The 16172-nt window shown below is 40.7% G+C and overlaps 1 protein-coding gene across 6 annotated transcripts in view; it reads right to left on the reverse strand.

Annotated features, from left to right (window-relative positions):
* ITPR1 (inositol 1,4,5-trisphosphate receptor type 1) overlaps nt 1-16172 on the reverse strand; it is a 329757-nt gene that overhangs the window by 102595 nt on the left and 210990 nt on the right. For 2 of the 6 annotated variants that reach the window (XM_040492112.1, XM_040492109.1), the window contains 4 exons: nt 10919-10954; nt 9474-9521; nt 4002-4134; nt 1800-1990 (listed from right to left, as the gene is read on the reverse strand). In XM_040492112.1, the coding sequence (XP_040348046.1) occupies nt 1800-1990; nt 4002-4134; nt 9474-9521; nt 10919-10954 (408 nt within the window). Of the gene's footprint in view, nt 1-1799; nt 1991-4001; nt 4135-9473; nt 9525-10918; nt 10955-16172 lie in introns of all 6 variants that reach the window. The other 4 variants (XM_040492110.1, XM_040492108.1, XM_040492113.1 and 1 more) reach the window with 2 other exon arrangements.

Below are 16172 nucleotides of genomic sequence, written 5' to 3' on the forward strand. Positions count from 1 at the left end.
TTGAGAAAAATACATGTGTTTGCATTCTTGTATTCTTGCTAGATTTTTCAATTTCTCTAAGACTAAGCTTCTAGGATTCTAGGATTTCTCTAATTAGTAAAGCTTTAAAAGAAAACTGCAATTTCCAAAAAACTGGAAGCAATAACCTAGGGTTTCCACCTTTTTCTTTAGCCAGAGGGGGAAAAAACCTGTCACCCACTATCAAAATCTTTTCATTAAAGCAAAGACTTTGGAGCTAAAAGAAAAAATTGGAGAGGATATAATATCAGAAATAAAATAGTAAGATGGTCCTTCAAACTGAGTTTACTTGGTTTGTGAAAAACTCCTCCCAAGCTCTCCATTTTTTATACTTGGCTGTGCCTGGAGAACCTTCTCATAGACCAACTGGCTCCAGTGTCTAAAAACCACTGCCTTATAGTTCCTACTAAAGCACTGTGTACACACAAAGCACTCGATACATGTTTAGTTCAACTGATCTAGTCACTGCAAATCAGGTGGTTGAAAAACAAGGAGTGTTTGACACTGCTTCCATTCCAACAGGGCAATAAGTGGGCCCTATTCTCAGGAGAATGACCACAGGATCCATCCACGCTCACAGTCAGACTCACATGTGACAAAATCAGCAATCCCAACTTGTCACAACTCCGGTGCAAGTGATGACTCAGGCAAGCACTGGACTTTGCCCCTGTCACAAATCTCCAGTTAGGGAAGTGCCTAATAATGAACTTCAGAATTGTGTGTTGGTGCAAGCAGGGAATGGAGGGCGAGAAGACAGGACCACCACAGTTCGCTGTGCAGCGTGTTTAAGCAGCAGGGCGTCTGGGAGAATGAGCAGGGGCTGAAATTCAACCTGGCCCAGGCAAACCTCCCCACAGCAAGGCATGTCCTTGGCTGGTTTGCACAAAGAACCAAGACTCCATTGATCAAGACTCTGAGTTTAAGTTCAAGCCCAAGAATTTAATGTCAAATATACACATAAGGGTAAATTTTATGGTGTATTGGTATATCTCAATAAAGCTGTTAATCAAAATGTGTATACACACACACAGTGAGCAAAACCTTATTCAAGAGCCAACAAAGAAGGAAGACTGCATGATGAACGGGATAAAATATTTAAAGAAATAATTTTAATTGCCATTTCTACATGAAAATTATAAATATTATTAAATTTATTAAAATTGACTTATTAAGGAATTCTGTCAAGAATTCTATCAAGTTTTTATTGTTTTAAAATATATATCCAGCTAACAAAAAATCATCTACACATCTTTGACTAACCTCGCCTGACTTTTCCCAGTTAGTACAAATTGGTGTTATTAGTTCAAATGGCTGTATTGAGCTTTTCACTTCAAAGGTAGGGAAATTTATAGCCATTATCTACAGATACAAAAATTAAATCCAAATAGCACACACAGTCTAAACTCTTTTTTAGTCATCCTCTGATGGGATCCTCTATGATCTTGGATAAAAAAAGTAAATACACTTCATTCAATCATTCATTGAACAAACATTTATGGACATCCTACCATGCCTCAGATCTTCGACCAATTTTCTTCATACATCCTTAGCAGTTTATCATTTTCAAATGTGACTTGTGTTTTGAAACCAAGTCTAAACTATGACTGAATGACCAAGGAAGATACTGGTAGAATTCGTTTTTCAGAAGAACAGAATTTTGTACTCTAAGAACGAGGGTTCCATTGTAGAAGATCTTGGCATCACCTAGGTGCCTGGCTCCCAGAACAGATTCTCTTCCTGCTCAGTGGGGATGCCACACGGAAACCAAGCTGCCTTCTTACCTGTATAGTGGTGTTGCCTCCTTCCAGAAGGGCAATGGCCAGGAGAATGCTTTCATGAAACACTCGGTCACTGGACGCGTTCATTATGAGGTCAATGACCAGATTAGAGGCACCCTCCTTGTCGAGGTGGCACTGAACCTCAGCCAGGCTCATCTCACCCCTGCTTGTGGAGCTGGACCCAGAGCCTCCCGCTAGGAAGATGGAATATTGTTCTTATTAACCACAATCAGAACAGCAAACTTGTATTGCATACCTACTATGGACCAACACTTAATGCACTAAACATTGTAACAGTATTATCTCCTTCAACCTTCTTAAAAAAACCCACAAGGAAGGTACTAATTATTAGCACAGAGGTGAAGTCACTTGTCTTCAAGGGGGACACCCAGCTTGTGAGTAGCAGAGATGGTAACTGAACATAGGCAGGTAAGATGAAGAAGGATATATTTCCAGCAAGAGACCCAAAGCCATCCAGTCAAGACTCTCCCTAGCATTAAAACACAGTGACTTAGTGCAGAATTATCAAGAACTAGTTTGAGTTCAAGAGATAAATCAAACTTATACATGTCTTAGAACACTCCTAAGAAAATTAAGACTGTAACATTCACTTTAGCCCTGTTTCTAACAAACCCGCCTTAGTTAACCCCAGACTCATTCTTTCCCATAATTTACCTGTTCATTCATTCAATCAATAGTTACTCCATGCTTGGCATGGAGCCAAGAGCTGGGGATAGGAGAGTGGAGAAAACAAATGAAATTCCCATCCATACTGAGCTTGAGATGACATGAATAAACTTAAAAATACATGGCCTATGTCATTTAGTGGAATGGATTCCAACTGTGCTTAGAAAATGCCTATTTATGAACTTGACTGGCACTATTATTGGCAATAACTGAAACATTAATGTACATGGGGACATGGACTGATTAATTTCAGAAAAAAGAAAATCAGCCATCAGTCCTTCCCTGCAGACCTCAATTCAAATGCCACCTCCTTTACACTGCTTGTCTTGACTATCTGGATCCATTACATCCATAGTGCAGAGTACAAATTGGGTTGATCTTCTCTTTTACAGCTTTTTAAAGCAGTTTCTAAACACCCAAACACCCTCATAATGCCTCCCCAGGCCTCATATTTGTGGAGTGACCCCACTACAGAAAATAAAGTGAAATCGTTTTGAGATGTTATGTGAGGAACTTCTGCTTGAGAATCCCTGGGAACTTTCAGATGAAACGAGAAGGTCCTGTTCCTGAAATGGTCTGAGAAGTGTGTCGTCACCGAAGCTGCTCAACCCCATGAAGCGAGCAGATATGTTTCAAGTTTTTATCTGGAGAGAAACTCAACGTTCTTTCCCAGAAATTGCTAGGATAACTTTATTAATCACCAAATATTTTGGTGCTACTTACAGAATCTGCAGTCCATAACAGTCTTCATTAGAGATAGGGAATCAGACAAGTCACATTTGTGCTTCAAGCAATGAGTTCCCACCCCAAACTCAAATCAACACCCCCAATGAGTTCAATGTACTTGCAACTTTTACCTGTAATTGTGCTTACTATGTTTTGTAACATCTTTAAGGATTTACTTTTATGCAATTCTGGACTTTTTTTTTTTTTTTTTTTTTTTTGTAGTGGGGAGAAAAACTCTCTTAAGAGTTTGGGAGGCTTACAGCATAGGCATTAGAATTAGCTCTATCAAGGTTCAAATTATAGGCCAGTCACTAAGAAGCTTCCAATTTCTCTGTTAAAAAGGGACAGCAACACTACCCACCATAGAATGAAGAACTCGGAGGAGCAAACAAGAACGTAGAACACTTAGGAGAGCGCTGGCACTCATTTATAACATAAATGTGAGCTTTTGCCATCCTTGCTGCTAACGTCATTGTTGTTTAATGGTAAGAATGATTCCTAATGACCACAAGAAAACAGGCAGTGAAATCAAGTTCCTTGACTCATTCAAAAATCACCAAGAGGGTTGCTGTACTGGAAAGAGGGGCAAGAGTCTTAGCCAATATCTAATTGCAGGGAAATATTTTTAGCTATCACTTTGATGGTAGACCAAAAACAAAACGAATTGCTAGAAAACACACTGGCAACCCAAATTCATCTGTCAGAGTTTCAACCTGTTAAGTAGAAACATGTAGCTCTTACGTGGCACACTCAATTCACACGTGCAGCTAATTAGCACACAACACAGCCTACCTCCTCCCCCAGGCTTGCTGGGTCCTCCTGGTGACAGCGGGCCATTGCCAAAGCTGGTGAGGCTTTCTCTTCTTCCTGAAGGTCTGATGTTTCCATAGTAACGGTTGACCAAAATTTGCCTGAGCGCCTCACCCTTAATTCAAACAGGATAATGAAATCAGGTTCTGAATTCAATGCATAACTAAGCTACTAATATTCAAAAAACACAGAGGTACTCAGTTATAATTGGCTCAGTTTCACTCAGTGAAAAAATAAATTATTAATAAAAGCATTTGGAAACTGTAAAGTTAACTTCTTCAATATTTTCTCAGGAAACCACATCATTAAAAAAAAAGCAGCAATCTAGAATACTAAATATCTCAAGTACTCTCTCTCACGGTGATAAATACAGAACATTAATTTTGAAAGGTAACTAACAATAACAAAAACAAAAAAATCCCTTGGAGTAAGCCAATAAAATTCAGACAAAAAGAGACTGTTACAGGTCACCTTTCACATAGCAATATAAAAATGTTACTCCAGGCACAGAGTTATTCATAAGATTGTAAGAGAATACTAAGACATAAAAGTAATACTGCATAATGATATGATAAGCTGAACATAAGCCTTTCTAATAGAAACAGTCAATGGGTCAAGTGGTGAAGAAAAATGCTATGGAAAATAAGTGGCAGATATCAGATACGTCATTCAAAAAATAAGCACCATAGATGAAACGACATTTGACATTTGCTTTGAAATAACAAGGGAAGGGAATAGGTAGGGATATAAATGAGACAAGAGCAGCAAGGAGTTGATGGTTGTTGAAGCCGTTACGCATGCGGCTTCTTAAAAGTTTTCTGGTTCTTCTCGTATGTATTTGAACATTTCTGCAATAAAATGTTTTAAAAATATAACCATCAAAAGAATCTTGGACAGAAGACATAACATCTCTTTCACACAACTCCAACCAAAAAAAATAAATAAATAAAACTGTGATTTGTTCTCTAACACTGCGGGGACATTGGCAAAGCGGCACAGAGCAGCAGGATTTTATTCTCAGCTCTATTCCACTTTCAGTTATGCTAAGTGACTCCCAGGACACCTCCCAGTCTGGAAGCTTCTGAAAGTCAGAGGCTGTATGGTTCTCCCCCACGCTCTTTCCCAGGGACAAAGTAGTAAGGCCTGGAGTTCCTCTGGCACATCATCAGGAGGGGTAAGTGAGAAGTCTAGCAGAGAGAAGGCGTGCTGAAATATAGCAGGTGTCTAAAATAGAGGCTCAAGAGTTCTTCTGAAGAGACCTGCAACGGTAACATGAGCCAGTAGAATTTAAAGTGATTTGTTAATTAGCTCCAAGAATAGGTCTGGAGACTTCAAGTAGGGTGTCTGCAAAATAAGATGGGATGGAGCAGACAGGAGGCCAGGAAGGTCCCTGAGAGGAGCAGAGAGGCTGGGGGCCAGAGGGAGATGGGACCAGGGAACCAAGGAGAAAGGAAGAAAACTCCTTAATTCAGCGCCAAAATCACGTAAGGTCTTAGGGCTACACTGCCAAATTTTTCTTCTCAATTCATGCGGTTGGTCAAAGACCCCAGGGACAAACTGGGATGGGGTAAACAGGAGAGGAGGGGGTGGGAAGTACTAATTCTTAACTCAAAGCTCAGGAAATGGAAAAATCTCTATTTTCTTCTATCCATTCCACCCACAAATGTCTCTCATCGTAGTTCAGCAAAGAATGGTGCTTCCATTAGCTCATAAGACTTGTTTCCCACCTTAAACAACTGTAAATACAAAATTCCAAGAGTTGCTTCCGATGGGGAAGTTATTTCTGAGATTTTCACGTACTTTTTAAATGGACTGCATTTGGTACAGTAGTCTTTAGTGGCTTAGAAAACCACATTTTTGTTATAAAGGTTTAGCTCTGCTGCTGTTTACATCTCCAGGACCAGTACAGTACAAACACATCGATACTCTCCAAAGCAGTCACTGAGAGCATGGTGATTTGAAAGGGTGACTTAATTTTTTTTTTTTTTATGAAGGAAATTGAATAAGACACAAAAAAATGGAAAAACATTCCATGCTCCTGGACTGGAAGAATAAATATTGTTAAAATGTCAATACTACTGAAAGGCTGACTTCATAAGAGAAATATAAATTTCAAAGGATAGTTCAAAAAAGCCTACTCAAAAAGAAAAAGAGAAAGAAAAGGTTACCTCCACATTGGAGGTAACAGGAGACTGAACATCATTTCTTTTTTTTCAACATAATGATGTATCTATTTGATTTTCTTTCAGTAACATACAGACTGAATTTCCAAAATAGGGAATGGTTGACAGTAAACCACCCCAAGTCTCTAACTGGATCCCTTTGGGCAGCACAGGGACTGGGAGGTTGACAAGGGAGTTGAGACCTAAGAGCTGCAATCACAGAAGACAGCCAATATAGCCATCCTGGCAAAAGCATCTGGAGGATCGTAGGGTGGAATGGTCAAGTCACAAGCAGGGCGATTGTGACCAACTGACAAACACGCATCTTTAAGCAACTGTCAACCACAGCCTTTGCACTATAATCCCACTTAAGGAAGGAGAGACTCAGATTTTCCACTTCTGAGTTCGAGGGGAATTAGCAAGACTATGGTCAGTTTGTAATCAAGCAAGCAGGAGGTGAAGAAAGGAGCACATGCCATCTGGGAACACGTGGACTCCAGGAACAGGAACTTCACATTTATGCAGCTTGGACGCCAACTGAAGTTACAGAGGGATCTCACATTACCATTTTGTCTCTCTTTCCACAGAAAAACCCTGGCAGTTACCATAGCAACTGATGCATCAAATGGTACATTTTTCCCCCATAAGAGAATATCATGAAATGTGCTAATTATGGAAAAACACACACACGTACATTCTACCCTACGAACTTTTATTTTTTTTCCCTTTTAATTATAAGGTTTTTGGCACATATTCACCTCACCTTCTCTCCACACACACACACACACACACACACACACACGTTTAAGCTGCAAGGGAAAAAAAACCCACAGAGCATGTGGGATTTGCCTTTTTTCTTTTCTTTTTTAACAAGTTGAGATTTATTCCTTTTTCTGAAAGAATAAAGATTGATAATTTTAGGTAAAAAGGAAAAAAGAAAATGGACAACATTATAAAAAGTTATGCAAATCCCTAGTGTAAAAACTTAGGTTGAAGAAAAATTCTGTTTTCTGAGCCAGTGGTTTAATTTAGGAAAAATTAAAATCCGCAGAGAAAAAGCCTTCCTAATCATCGTGATATAAATTACTCAAGAGCACAAAACTGTTCAGAGTACTAGGCTCAGAAACCTGACTGCAGAAAAGGAAAAACAACAACAACAACAAAACCCCCCAAACTCCCCAAATAACCTTACTTCTTCAGTTTTAATATTTGGCCACGCAGCCCTTTTTAAAAAATAAGAGTAATTTTTTTCCCAGCAGTTCACACCTGTAGTATACAAACAAGTATCAGATGTTTGTCTTGGTAAGTAACTCCACACACACATTATTACCTAAGACTGAGTAAAGGCAAAGGCCAAGAGCTTCTTTTGCAGGAAGTGTGATTTTAAAACCATAAAAATGGTAGACCAGTGATGTAGAGTAATGAAACCAAGCTCCTGCCTTGCAGTTTGCTCACACAAGTTTCATTTCTCTCAGACTAGTGGCTAAGGACAGGTGGAAATATAGCCAAGCGTCGAACAAGGCACTAAGGAGTTAACATTGCCATTTACACAGGAGAGAAAAAGTAACTTTTTGGCTTCCCAGGTTCCAGGCACTTAAAAATCATGTGCTGCAGGAAAGATCACCCTCTCACATGAGTGGTGGGCCTTTCACATCTTAGTCAGCATTAAGGTAGTGCCTCGATGTTAACATACCTGCCTTTTGTTACTAGTGTATACCGAATCACTGAAGTGTTTCAAGCTGGAAGGTAACTACAGCAGTTAGCAACCCTTGTCATAGTGCAGCCATTGTGCTAAGTGCTTCACGTGCACACCCCAGCAGAACGGTCCTAAGGGGGTAGAGCCTATTAATGGCCTCATTTTACAGCAGAAGAAACTGAGGCCCAAATCACACTGCTAGGACTTGGCAAAGGGAAACCTGAACTTGTTTTTAATTCTAAAGCTGACATGCTTGCGCAGCATTCAACAGTGTGCCCCGTGGGAACCCAGGGTGTAAGGGACACCTGTATGGCCTTACCAGCTACTTCTAAGGCCCATGGTAATTCTTAGAGGACAGGCAAGGACAGAAAACACAGGAATGCAAGGGGCCCTCGCTCAATGAACTGCAAGAGATCCAGGATGCTGGAGAGGAAGGGTTGAATGCCAACTCTCTGGGAGCTATTCTTTGGTCATAGCCTGAGAAATTATAATCGCAGAAGAGTGGAAAGAATTTGGGACAAAGTGGGACCAGGCAGGGGCTGGATCGTGTCAGCAGAGCAAAGGTGCACCAGGCTGCCCCCTGATCTCAGGCCTAAGCCCTCTGGACACTGATGACCACAATTCCAAAGCAATCTTTGCAATAACTGCTTGTGTCCTAACTCCATGACTTTGAGTAAAGTACTTTACCTGCCTATGTCTCAGTTTCCTAATGCGTGAATTGGGGATGAAGGCCGTGTCACTGGGTTAAGGTCAGCATTAATAGAAACTGATGAGTTAACGTATGTACAAGGCTTAGCACAGTCACTGGTATATGATAAGTACTCAGAAGCCCAGGATATCTGCTTATCTTCCAAACACGAATAACATGAATTGGTCAGCATGCTAATGATGTATACAGGCCTTGTAGAAAATGGTTTGGCAATGCATAATCAGCACCTTAAGAAAGTGTCTATCCTTTAGCCTAAGAGTTCCCCTTCTAGGAATCTATCCAAAGTTGTACACATTTCATTTCTTCATCAAAGGGATAAAATGACAGACTACTTGCTTATTTGTGGAACTTTAGACAGCTATTAACGTTCAAAGACTTTCAAAGAAAATGACCATATTTAATATTGAATGACAAAAGGTACACAAGTTGTACACTTAGACTAATCCCAAGGACAGTGAAAATGCTCAAGGGCACACATTCACATCTGTGTAAAAAATGGGCAGAATAAATATATCGTTAGCTGTTTTTATAGCTGAGTAGTACAATTATCAAGGCTTTCACTATACTTTATTATAAATTACCCATAATGATCATCAATGACTTACAAAAAAATATTTATGACTTCACCTAACTAGAAAGCCACTACAGAAAAAGAAAAGAGGTCACAAAAAACTTATTAGCTTGCTGGTCATTATTTGAGACTGGTCCTATAGGTAGGTAAAGAGGGAGACTCTCCAGTTACCCTCATTGATACAAATGGCTGTGACTGGTCCTGAGCCAGTTAGCACTTTAAGAATATCAACACCAACAAAAGCTGTCTTTAAATTATAGTGTATGGCTGAGGGAGGTGTTATGGTCATTAGCTCCCAACATCCAAGACTACGTACCCTTTTATGGTCTTCCAGTTGCCTCAGGGGGGGACTCGGTTCAAGTTCCTGCTAAGCATGCAGAAATTCCATTTTAAGTACAACACTAGGCAGACATGACCATCTTCAGTATCAGTCACAAATGAAACACACCAAGAGCTCAGACTGAGCAAAGAGTTACACAAAAGGATTATAGGCCCTTAAAAAAATTTTCCCAGACACATATTAATGCTCGATTACTTTGAATACTGAACAATTGTCCTGTCCCCAACCCGGATGCACTGTTTAAAGTGAGCAGACTTGGGGCGCCTGGGTGGCGCAGTCGGTTAAGCATCCGACTTCAGCCAGGTCACGATCTCGCGGTCCGTGAGTTCGAGCCCCGCGTCAGGCTCTGGGCTGATGGCTCAGAGCCTGGAGCCTGTTTCTGATTCTGTGTCTCCCTCTCTCTCTGCCCCTCCCCCATTCATGCTCTGTCTCTCTCTGTCCCAAAAATAAATAAATGTTGAAAAAAAAAATTAAAAAAAAAATTATAAATAAAGTGAGCAGACTTATGACTTTTTTTGCCATATGTTATATTATGTACTTTTACATAACTGGGCAGGTCCTCACAATTCATACATGCATTAACTGCGTGGCACATGCATAAGAACATCAAAGCACACACTTCTGAACAGACACATACATGGCACCTTGGCTCTCCCCGACCCACCAGTACACAGCATTCTAATCCAAGCTGCTAAGAGTGACGTGCTCTGATCAGCCTATTAGAGACTGATCATTACAGAGCATCCACATTGCAACTCAGCTACCTGGTAATCGGTTTCATTTTTAAGATCTTCATTAGACTTTTTTTTTTTTTAAATATAGTGCGCTTCATTCATGCTTTACCCTACTGTGGTTTTAGAATAGTTTCTGAAAGTAAATTTTCATAGTTAGAAATATGCCGCCCCAGAAAGCATCTCTAAGACTTTAGATGCCTTAATTAATTCTAGTTCCTCATTTAACAAGATTAGTTAGCAAGAAGAAGAGAAAGAGTGCAATGTGAAACTGACTATATTAGCAGCTTTCACCAAAACTACACATTAATATCCAGAACTTCAAATGTGCATCATCTCTGCACAGGACCCAGGATTTATTTTGTGTAACAAGAGAAAGGTCTTGACATTCCAGAGTCTCTCAAAAGAACATTTCAAGAGGGAGACAGTTTTGTGTGAAAGCCTTCACAGAGCCCTATCTCCTCACCTGGAGGGACACTTGGGTTTACCTCCAGCAACTCAGAACATTCTTTCTACAGAGAGAGCCACCTCAGTTACAGAAACCATCAGTTCCCAGCCCAGCTAGAGGACTTCCCTCCTGTATCTACCACCAGGACAGAAATTCCCCCACAACAACTCAGACACTCAACCAGGACAACTGAGAAGCACCCATATTTGCTGTCATTGCAAATATAGGTAAGCAACACACACCTCTGTGGAGTTCTCAGAATCCGGAGCTTGTGGTAGCTAGTTGGGAGTAAAACAAATCATGTTAGTTATGGCAGTTGAATCTCGTGGGGTACAAAGAAGTCCAGAGACCAACACTCAAGGACAAAACACAGAAGGCAAGATCAAAGATGAGGTGACCTGGCTATACCACATCTTCAGCAACCGAGGCAGGGAGATCATTTTTCTCTTAAATTGGATTAAATGTGGTCATGCTGTAAGAACAATTGGCCCGAGATAGGGAAATTTATTTAAAATGAACAAAGAAACGAAAGACTACTAATGACCAAGGAGGAAATCTGTATTTAAAAAAAAAAAAAAAAAAAAAAGGATGCCAAACAAAGAACCGCTGCACACCTGTGTTTTGATCATCAAGAGAGGAAAAGCTATTCCAGGGCTATCCGCAAAGGTGCAGGGAGGGAGGAACAGGTGGGTAATGACAACAGAGGTCTCGGGGGCAGTCTCCTTCCCAGGGGTCCAAAGGTTGCCAAAGACAGCACCACCAATCTGTCCTCCACAGGGCACGCGCTCCAAGCAGGGAACTGATGTCAGATGTAACTGCCAGACCCCACCCAGACCTCCCTGGACCAAAGTCACGCACAGGGCACGGCTGGCTGGTTCAAGGTGCAGTTTGGGACTATGGAATGAGGCCAAGGCTCCTGCTGCAAGAGAGTGACCTTGGCCTGCCTTAGCAGTGCTCCAGTGACATAGCATGCCCGTACTGAGGTTCGGTTGTGGCTGTTTGGTGGTGAGCCAGGGGATGTGTTGAAAGCACAGAAGGACTGTACCTGTGAAGTCTGGTGGTGTCTCAATCCAGCTCAATGCTACCCACCCCCTTGGTTTGATCCCCCAGATGGAAACGATGTTTTTGATGTGAGAATGTTATTATACAACATCATGATGTATCTTATTTTCTATTTCCAACAGGTAAAATGAAGAAAAAAAATATAGGAGATCTCTTTAAGTACAGAGATGAAAGCAATTCTCCAGGGACAGTGTGGACATATAGAGAGGGCTGCTCACTCAATAATGGACAGAAGAATTTTGAGACATGAGCACAACTCCCCTAACCTCAGGGGAAGGAAAAAATGTATCCCCAGAGCACTGAGCTTCCTGCTGGGGTGGGGATACACAGAGTGGCAGGACAGACGGAAGGAAGTATGGCCAGGTCGGTTATAGGTCTTTTCGAGACATAAATAATATCACAACCCAAGAAAACACTTTATTGTTTTATTTGGTATGCTTTAGGCTAAAGAATTAAAATTGTGTAAACATTTTTGCTATCTCAGTGCGAAAGGGACACAGAAGAAAAAGGAGAATTAAGGTAATGGCCCATACATTTTAGAGCAGTTGAAGGTATCAATGGAAAAACATGTCATCTCTGGCTACATTCTCACTAACATATCCTTTTATAGTGATCCTGTATGATTAGAACAAAAGAATTCTAGGCATGGGTTTACTGGAGGAACTCCCCAGAGCTACCGTCTTGCTCATTTTCCCAGTCCAAACAAAAGTTAAAGGAAATGAAGAAGAGAGAACCTGGAAGTGGTGGGGTTTGGTTCAGTTTTGTCAATTTTCCTGTCTGACATCTCTGTGTCTGAAGAAGCATCGTGAGTACGTTTAGTATGCTCATAGGGAGTATATGGCTATTTCTTAATCACTCAGGCATCAGTGGCCTCTGATAGGCTTTATGATTGTACAGTCAGTCCACTGCTTCCTTAGACCACTGTCATGCTTGTTTTGCAATTAATTTCCAAGATAAAAATGACATTAAAATTATCTTTTCTCCTTGAACATTTCATGAAGCCTTTTGAGACAACAAAGGATGTTGTGCAGCCTTGGGAATCATTATGTAAACAGAAGGACACCTTTTTAATGCTATCCGTTCATGAAACAGAATAGAAACACCCAACGTGCTGCACAGGGTCATGTGTCCAGAAGCTCATCCAGGCACCGGCTTTATGTGAACCTGAGCCAGTCACTGAACCTCTCTGGGCCTCCATGTCCTGACCTACAGTCAAGGAGACTGGAGCACATATTCTTTAGGGTTTCCTCCAGTTAAAACATTAAACAATCGTTGGTGTATTTTTAGTAAACTTCATTTCATTATATTTAAGAGCCAGTCCCCTAAATAAGACAACTTGCTAGGACATAAAATGAGTTCAGGCATGGCAAAGGCCAAACTATACGTGGCATATAATTTGGTAAAAACAACACCAACAACAACAACAGAACTCCAACGGCCTTTGCCAGCACTTCCTCCTATGAGGATTTCAGTTCTATTTCCTTGAGGATGAGGTTACTTCACGGCAATTACTTGAAGCATATTCCTAATAAGCTACATTGTTCAAATAAGATAACAGCTACATAATTACCAAAAGCAATTGATAATGTTTAGTAAATGCATGAGGTTATTTTTCTCAGCACATTTTCATTATAAAATTATTTTGTTTTACATGAAGCATCATCCTCAATGTTAAGGAAGGATGCTGAGAGAGAGAAAACGGTCATGTCTGAATTCGGACAAGTCTGGTCTTTCCCACCCTATTCCCAGGATCAGTCACTATATTCAGGTGCTGACATCTTCAATCAAGGCAAAGCCTCCTGAACCAGCAGATGATGCACAACAGTCTGATGCTGTGTGGTTTTGAACTTGGAAACCCACTACTGCGCCCTACTGCCTATTCTTATTTCTCTCATCTTAAGTCTTCCCGTTGCTTTTAGACAAGGTCAGCAAAATTTAAACTAATTTAAACTAAAATAGATTTCAAATGATTGGCTTTGAAAGACAAATTCAAAATCAATCTCAAGTCACTGAATCCCAAGTGTCCTTGGATGAGGCCACAAATCAAGGCATCATAACTATGGTCCTTGAGTGGTAACTACCTATGTGCTTCTAAGACACTGGCATGCTCACTTTCAATATGCAATGTACCTAGCACTTTATAAAAGGATGAAGTTCTACTATAAATGAAGGAAATCATACCTTCTCATCTTAAAAAAAAAAAAAAAACAAACAGCTCTTAGTCTTCCTAGACTATACACCTATTTCCGGTGTATGTACAAGACTATCCGTTCACATACATACATACATTTCATGTATGCCTCCAACAGACTAGCAGAGACCACAGCCTTATAAAAAAAAACAAAACAAAACCTTTTGTTTTCCGCTGCCATCAACATAAATCATCCTATTAGCCATAGGTTTCTAGAATTTTCCTTTGAAAGATGAAGTCTTTTTCCATGGACCATCCCTAGTAGAAACTGAATACAGTTTAAGAAATACAAGCGTATTATGATCCTCATTATCAGCACATCAAAGGGAATGTATGAACTCCAGTACCCCTGAATCAGCCTCTGGTTCCTCTTCACCCACTCAAAACCTCAAAGGGGCAAACCAACCAAGCAGCCAACAGTGAACAGGCTTGCAAATATGTTTGCAGGAACCTGTCCTTCATGGGCCTATGCAAACCCACCTTAAGAGACCAGAGAGCTTTAAAGAAAATTGAGCTGACATAGGTTACCTAAGCATTTTACCAGAACAATTTAAAACCATCACACTTGCTAACACAATGCCCTTTATTAATGGTATTTGTTTTTAGAAACAAAGAAGTAAAAATCATTTAGTCCCAATGACAGTTTCACCTTTACTTTACAGAACACGTTCATCGGAACTCAGATAAATTCATTTTTAAAAAACACATCTGATTTAATTATACAATTCCAGTCATTGTGGAATAATCTCACGATATTTAAAAAAAAAAAGCTACCAAAAAAAAAAAAAAAAACACCAAAAAACCTCAAATCATCCAGAGATTTCTGCAACAGCTTCTGTATGCTCTGAATTGAGCTTGCTTGCTCTATGGTTGCTAGTGTCTAACAGTAAACAGCCCCACTGCATTTATTGGCAATTGCTGCTGAAGGTCACACATCAGCAGTGAGCCTAAATTCCAGGAAAAAAAGAAGCTCTTATGTAACTGCCGCCTGAATGTTGGCAGGTGCCCAACCCAGCAGTTCACAGCAATGTAAAAAAGTAGGACACCTCCACCCTGGGTTGGACGTCATGAGAACGCCCCCTGAAGGTGAAATTTAATAATTCTTCGGTTTCTCTTCTCTTCTCCCCCACCCCCCCCCCCCCACCCCAAGTGAATCTTACAAAATTCTCCGTTGGTGGCATCCTTTGCTTGCAGAAGCAGCTCAAAGTGGGGTAAGCTGAGGGCTGACGTTAGCGGGCTGCAGCCACCCTGAACAAGTGGGCATGCCACTCTAGCTCTTCTGTTGTGATGCAGGAAGCCCAAGCTGGCACAGGTGGCTCTGCAGAGTCCATGGGTCCAAGTGACAGTGATTACATGGGGATCACATCTTGAATACGAAGAAACGCAGCATGTTCCACTGAGCTATAGCACATATTTATCTAAACACACTGTTTCCTTTCATAGACACATACGCGAACATGAGGTGGATTACTGTTCTGCCCACGGCCTCCACCTCAAGTTGGAGTATTTGATCGCAATCATCTGGTCAGTTAGCACAGCACTTTGCACTTTAGAAAGGTGACTTACACGATCACCTGCTGGTGCTACCCACTTGTTGCTACCTGACCTAAGCTCTTACAAGACCTCCCTGCTCAGGTAGACGTTCCCAAACTTTATGTTCTCATGAGTCCGTGTACTTCTTCATGCTAGCAATTCTCATAGTTGACAGTTGTCACTGAACATTAATTTTAACCACTGCCCGTCTCCCCCACAGGACTGTGTACTTCAGAAGGGCAGACGCTGTGCTTATGTGAGGGCATCACCATATTCATATCCCCTTGCACTGTGCCTGGAATGTAACAGGCACTCAAATGTTACTCATATAACTCAGTGTTGTTGGCATCATTAGTGTCCATTGAAAGCCAAGAATGGGTAGACAGGAGAACTTTCTGAGGGTGATGGAAATCTCTACTACCTTGAAGTGTGTGTATACATATATAACAATTCATCAAACTATAAACTTTAAGAGTAAGCTGAAGGAACTCAAGTATGGTGTTTCCTTTTCTCCTTCACCCAATCTATACTCCTCAACCAACACCCCAAGGAAAAGGTAAAATCAGGGGGATGAAGACTGTGCCTGTTTATTTGCAAGAAAGAAAGAAAGAAGAAAGAAAAGAAAGAAAGAAAGAAAGAAAGAAAGAAAGAAGAAAGGGAAAGAAGAAAGAAAGAAAGAAAGAAAGAAAGAAAGAAAGAAAGAAAGAAAG

The sequence above is a fragment of the Herpailurus yagouaroundi genome, unplaced genomic scaffold (genome assembly GCF_014898765.1).
Source record: "Herpailurus yagouaroundi ecotype Mexico unplaced genomic scaffold, PumYag 183, whole genome shotgun sequence".
Lineage (NCBI taxonomy): Eukaryota > Metazoa > Chordata > Mammalia > Carnivora > Felidae > Herpailurus > Herpailurus yagouaroundi.